The 6,301-nt window shown below is 39.3% G+C and overlaps 1 protein-coding gene across 1 annotated transcript; it reads left to right on the top strand.

Moving 5' to 3' along the window:
- LOC122083804 (RING-H2 finger protein ATL80-like) lies at positions 1-991 on the top strand. The gene has a single exon (XM_042651700.1). The coding sequence runs from the start codon at positions 221-223 to the stop codon at positions 773-775; it is 555 nt and encodes a 184-aa protein (XP_042507634.1). The 5' UTR covers positions 1-220; the 3' UTR covers positions 776-991.
- The last annotated feature ends 5,310 nt before the right edge of the window (positions 992-6,301 follow it).

The raw sequence follows: 6,301 nt of genomic DNA, 5'->3' as shown, positions 1-6,301 counted from the left end.
AGCTTTCTCCCTAATCACAGCTTCCCCTTTCTGTGAACCCAAGAAACAAAGAAAAATGTTTGTTTTCCCCTTCAAAACTAATCTGCTTCCCTATAAAAACCAGAGCTTCACTACTCACTACAAAATACCAACAACTCCTACCACGACCACCAAAAAAAATAAAATTATACGTTAAGAAACCTAGAAAACCTCTCTCCTTTCTCACTCTAGTCTTCTCAGTATGCCGTTAAGATACCTCACCAGCGTCAATTCTTCGTCGGCGATGGCGGCAGAACCGCCGGACGCCGTCGACGTGGATTCGGACTTTGTTGTCATCTTGGCCGCTCTTTTATGTGCCCTAATTTGCGTGGTCGGTCTAGTCGCAGTCGCTCGCTGCGCGTGGCTCCGACGAGGTTCAGGTGCCTCGTCCGGAACCGGCCGGTCGCAGCCTCAGGCTTTGGCTAATAAAGGGTTGAAGAAGAAGATACTTCGCGCACTACCTAAGCTCACCTTCAAAGGTGACGTTAACGGCAAACAGGCGGACTGTGTCATTTGCTTGACAGAATTCGTGGACGGAGATGAGATCCGAGTGCTTCCGCAGTGTGGCCATGTCTTCCATGTTGGATGTATAGATATGTGGCTTGGGTCACATTCATCTTGTCCGTCTTGCCGCCAGATTCTTGTCGTCGCTATGTGTCAGAAGTGCGGCGGCTTACCGGCAACCTCTGCCGCCGTTGTTGACTTAGAAGCCGGATTGAAGGCCAGAGAAGATGATGTCAATAGGTTTTTGCCTTAATCATCTGGGGGAAATCCCTTCCTTCCATCTCTCTGCTTCTCCATATTTGTATAATCTTCTCCTTCCCCCCCCCCCCCCCTCAAATTAGGGTTCTAAAGTTTCATTTTTTTTTCCCTCTTTTCTTCTTCCACCTTGATTTGTAATTTCTCTTGTAATGTTAGGCATATATATATATATATATATATATCTGAATATATTGAGCTTAAATCACTCCAACTCTGATCCTCAGATTGTTTGATTCTGCAGTTGGGGGGTTTGGAACTTAGGGTTAAGGAAGACAAGGAGGGTGGGGGAGGAGAATTAATCTTTTGCCAATAAAAATTCAGGAATGCAAGTAACCTGGGCAGGAATCAATTCTTCTTGATATGTAAATAAAAACAAAAACTGAGATAAGGGCATCTTTGGATATTAGGTAGTAGCAATTGTACCAAACTGGTTATTGAGACTACAAGTCATTACCCATCTCAGAGTCTCCAAGTTTAAACAGGAACAAGTGTATATCTATTTGTGTCAAACCCAATTAGGCTTTTTAAAAATTTTATCTTTATGATGTTTACAGTTGCAGTTGTGATGGTGAGGGAGTTGGGTCAGTGAGGTGAGGAGGGGAGAGGAGAGAGAGAGAAAGGGCAAAGCAATGCCTCTCCTCCACTCCATGACCGCTGCTGCTTCTTCTTCTTCCCCTCTGTCTCTTGGCTAAGGGTGGTTTGTGTGTGTAGGGTAAGGGTGGGTCATAGGTGTGGGGTAGGGTTAAGGGTGCATTTATTAGCCTACACATGGAGCATGTTATGCGCAGTTTCAGCTTTGATTGATGATTTTGGAATTTTCTCGATTGGGATTTGGGGGTTTCTGCATGCGCCAAACCAACTTGTTTTCCTCTGTAATTGTTATTTTTTTTTTTTTTGGTAAAGGCTTTGTAATTAATCATACCAGACCTTTTTCATCATTTTTATGAGTAGTAAGAGTTAATACAACTAATCCCTGAATGGGTATGAGACATTCTCAATCCCATCACCCTATCCTTTTTTAAAAGTTGTAATCACTTGGTCTCCACCTCACATCCAACAGTTAATTTGTCCATTTATTAATACAGAAATGCCCTTCTCTACCTTTTATGCCCTTGCCTTTGGACACTTCCACCTAGGGGTGTCAATTCGTGGCCGGACCCGACTAAACCGATCAGGATAGATCGTTTATCTTGGTCCGGACCATTTATTAAACGTGTTGGGCTTGGGTCCGGCTCGTTTACAAATGGTCAGTCTCAATTTTGCTAATTGGATCGTTGGGCACCCGATCGAGATCGGTCTATTGTGTACCGATTTGGCCCGACCCTTTAATGATTGTAAAATGTCTATTTTACCCTCCAAATTAAATAATAAAAACTAAAAAGTAAAGACATGTTCACATTTTAAATAATGGTTATATTTGGTATCATTTATTGATTTATTGTCATTTTTTTTTGCTTGCATGAGTGGGCTGAAAGATAAGAGCACATTTTAAAGAGGGCTCGTTTAAAAATCGGTTAAAGCCCGTTTAACATTAAATATGTCCGTAGTCCGGTCAAGGCCCGATTAAAGTCCAATCAAGGTAGTTCGATTATAGCCCGAGGCCGACCGACCGAATATAAAGCTTACCATGCCTTCAATAACTAAGCCCGATTAATTAAATCGGCAGACACGGTGTAGCTTTGAAAGTCTTCAAGCCCAATTAAGCCCGATCGAAACCGGACCAGCCTGACCAGTTAATACCCCTACTTCCACCAACAACCTCCCTATCTGTCTTAGGCCCAAGACTCAAATCACCCAAGGTCTTAAAATTTGGTATATATCCAACTTGAGATGGCCTCCATCAATATTTCTTATTCAAAAAGATTCAGAATATTTGTGTTTTTTTTTTATTATTATTATTTATTCAAATGACTTATAGTTCTTGTTAATTTAATTAATTTTTTATTTAAAAAGAAAGAAGGAATATCAATGAACATTTATGGCAAGTTCTATAAAAGATTGCAGGAATCAATATTAATGAGAATCAGGATTGGATTTCCCTGAGTCCAATCCAATTTTTTGAAACCATACAAGCACCCTATAAACCTTACACCACCCACCCCCGGGCGATGATTGTCTATTGTGGGTGCGGCGAGCATCGGACAGTCAAGACGACATTGGCACATGCCCCGATGTCATGCCGATCATCGGATGCTTGTTGCATCGCTGCACCCACGATAGAGGATGTTTTCGGCCCACCACCCCCCATCACTCCCAAAAAAAAAAAAAAAAAACCCTCAAGAAAGAAGTGGGGAGGGGTAAGAAAATAAAAATCAATACCAACTCCTCTTTTACAAACCCTTCTCACTTAAGCATCGTGAGTTCCATTCTATAACAAACTCAATCGATCAAGCTTCTTCTGATATTTATGTTTGGATTTTGATTCAAAAGCCAGGTTTTATCGATGTGAGATTGGATTGGGACTCAGGGGTTGAGACCACCTGCCCATATTCCTCCTGAATCAATGCCCTTATGTTTTCACTGCAACCTATGGGGGTTTCTTTCTAGAGGGGTTAGCTTCTATGTTCTTTTAGATTACCCCTCTATTTTTATTTTTCTTAAGACAGGAGGGATATCCGATTTTAGACTGACTAAATCCCCCCAAGGCTTGTACAGGACCCCCGCGCCATGTACGAATCATCTAGACCCTAGTGAACCTCAAGCGGGTGGCCCCAAGGAATTACCTCTGGGCCGACTATGTTCTTTTAGATTACCCCTCCCTTTCGTTGGGTGTAGAGAATCTAACTAATGGGTTGTCATTATTCCATTGCTTTTTATTTTAAGAAACCAAAAATACCCTTGAGACCATTCCTAGAGTCCCATCCAGTCATTAAAACCTTTGGATTAAGAAATGGATTCAGTTTCCTTTTACCCACAATGAAGAAAAATCTCTCAACATGAATCATTAATTGTGGTAGTAAGATAAGCATCACTATAAAGGTGAACATTGTTTCAATATTCAACTGACATGTGAAGAATAATAAAGAACTTAAATGGGTGAAGAAACTTTTTCACAAAGAAAGAAGAAGTTGAACTTCTGCCGAAATTTTAAGGGTATCTTATTCCCTAGTCTTAAAATGTAGAGTTCATATTTGAAAGCGAAATGTTGGGGTTCACATGGATCATCACCCACTCAGTGGATAGATGATGGATCCCATGCGAGGGGACAAATTCATTGCGAAACCAGCTGTGTTGGGAAGGTTTAAGACAGTTTCACTAAACCCTAGCCATCCGAATCTTTTTTTGAGTTGGTGGTTAGAAGGATCATACATTTGGTAATGGGTGTGAGAATGTGAGCACCCAATTTGGTTTGTTTCAACTCTCAACTAAAGCTTTACCAAAAAAAAAAAAAAAAAAACTCTCAACTAAAGCACAAAAGTTAATCTCACTGGACTTCACTTCGAGTCATATAGGTTGGTGGCGTACAAACTAGACATCTTGGATCCTTGTAAGCTCTTGTTGCGCCCCGTACATTTTAGTTGTTTTTATTTCATGGACAATAGTGACAGTACAAGGCCTTAGGGCAGGGGATCTGGCTCTTCTCGATGGAGTTTGGGATCAGAGAGTTATCTCACGGTTAGAGAATTTGGCACGTGTTTCGAAGTCACCCCATGCGTGGGATCACTCTTTGATCCCTGGGCTCTATGAACAAGAATCCTATGTTACCATGTGAGGTTTGGGCTGAATTTTTGACACCCTTAACGATATATATTCCTCAGGAGACTTGATCAAGTCTTACAAGGGGAAAAAAAAAAGACAGACTTGTTTAGGAGCTCATGTTTACTTCCTTAAAATACAAAACTTAACCAATATAACTGACCTTCCTTTAGTTCCTATGCATTTTGTAACCATGAAGAACTTAAGAATGTGGGGGAGGATCTGTACATGAGCTCAGATCATTTGTGCTAACAAAAGAACAAGCATCCTCATGAAATCAGACTCACATATGCCACATGAACGATAGTACTCAAAATGGTATCATCCATATGGAATCTACATGAGCATGGCAAGAGAAATAAAATAATAAAGAACACCATGGGAGAGAGGAATATTACCTCTAACTAGAAGTGAACTTGGTACTCAGATTTGAGGTAATCGGTCTAGTTCCTTAATGGTTCTGACCATAAGGGGTCAGAACTTAGAACCAGAACCAGACTAGTAAACGAATCGGTTCTATACCTAAGATCCATCACCATTTACCAATGGGTGGGCCACTTTCAGTTCCTAATTAGTTCCAAGCACTATTTTAGCGTTCAAAATTCAAATATTTTTCACTTAAACATACAAATGACAAAATATATTTTCTTTTTACAAAAAAAAACAAAATATATTTTCTTAAGTATTTAAATAATTAAATATTCATTCATAAGCATTAAGATAATCAAATATCCCAAATCAGTGTAAGGAAAAAATGAATGTTTTATATATACCATGGGATAAAAACGTATATGGGTATAGAGGATATATGTAGAATAAGATCGATCAAAAGGATGGGTGACAGCTGAATCATGCTCTCAATGAGTCGGAGATGAGATCCTGTATTTTGCAGTTTTGGTTCATTCTGATATTAGAGCATATGTTTGCAACGAATACCTTTGTAGGTCTTTGTAGGTAGGTAGATGGAGATAAAAGTCAACTTTTTCTTTCGAAATCAGCTAAGAGGGTGACTATGCTACAAGCCATCTAACTATCACATTTCAACTCAATGCAACCCTCCACAACCTATTGAATCTCCCTAGCAAAAATTCCCATGATTTCGATTCCAACAGTTCTTAATTGGTCTATCGATTCTTAAACCATTGAGAGAACTGGACCAGACTAATAAACTAATGGATTCTATGCACTAGATCTAGAACAAGGTCAATAAATTAATAGGTCAATCGATTTTCGATTCTTCATTCTGGTTTTAAATTGACACCCTTACGTCTAACATCGAATAAAATTTATTGAGATTTTTTATAATGATTTTTTTTTTTTTAAACAAAAGAAAAAAGAATCTTACACCTAAGTCGTGTCTAACAAGAGTCCAATTGGTGGTAGTTATATGCTTGTTCTGTTGTGGTCAAAGATGTTCTGGGAACTTAAGGTTTGTCCTCTGGTTATTCATCACAAAATAATAAAGAAAAGGTTCTGGTGGAGAAGAATGGCTTAGCTTTTCCGTGTCCAATCTTTAATAAGGGTCAAGGGACTCAAGACAACAGTTTAGGGGATCTATAAAATGTGCTGGCTTTGACTGGTTTTAGCGTCTCATGTCTCTGATGCTAAAGTTGTTGATAATTCTGTTGGGATCTTTCTGATTTTCTTTTAAGGTGTTGTATAATTTGTGCTGCTTGGTTGCTTAAATTTTACATCCAGACATATGAGTGTATGTGTAACTTATTAGATGCACAAATTTTTTTTGTGAAATAAAAATTTTCATCTATATTTATGTCTTGTGTATGATTGATCTTATTGGCTCTCGCACTAATGGAGGAAATTATGC

Source organism: Macadamia integrifolia, chromosome 7 (genome assembly GCF_013358625.1).
Source record: "Macadamia integrifolia cultivar HAES 741 chromosome 7, SCU_Mint_v3, whole genome shotgun sequence".
NCBI lineage: Eukaryota > Viridiplantae > Streptophyta > Magnoliopsida > Proteales > Proteaceae > Macadamia > Macadamia integrifolia.
Note: the sequence above shows the minus strand (reverse complement) of the source record. Positions and strands in the feature narration are given on the sequence as shown.

What these genes read in the sequence shown, in the direction of transcription:
- LOC122083804 (XM_042651700.1), top strand. Translation starts at nt 221, where the DNA reads ATGCCGTTAAGATACCTCACCAGCGTCAATTCTTCGTCGGCGATGGCG.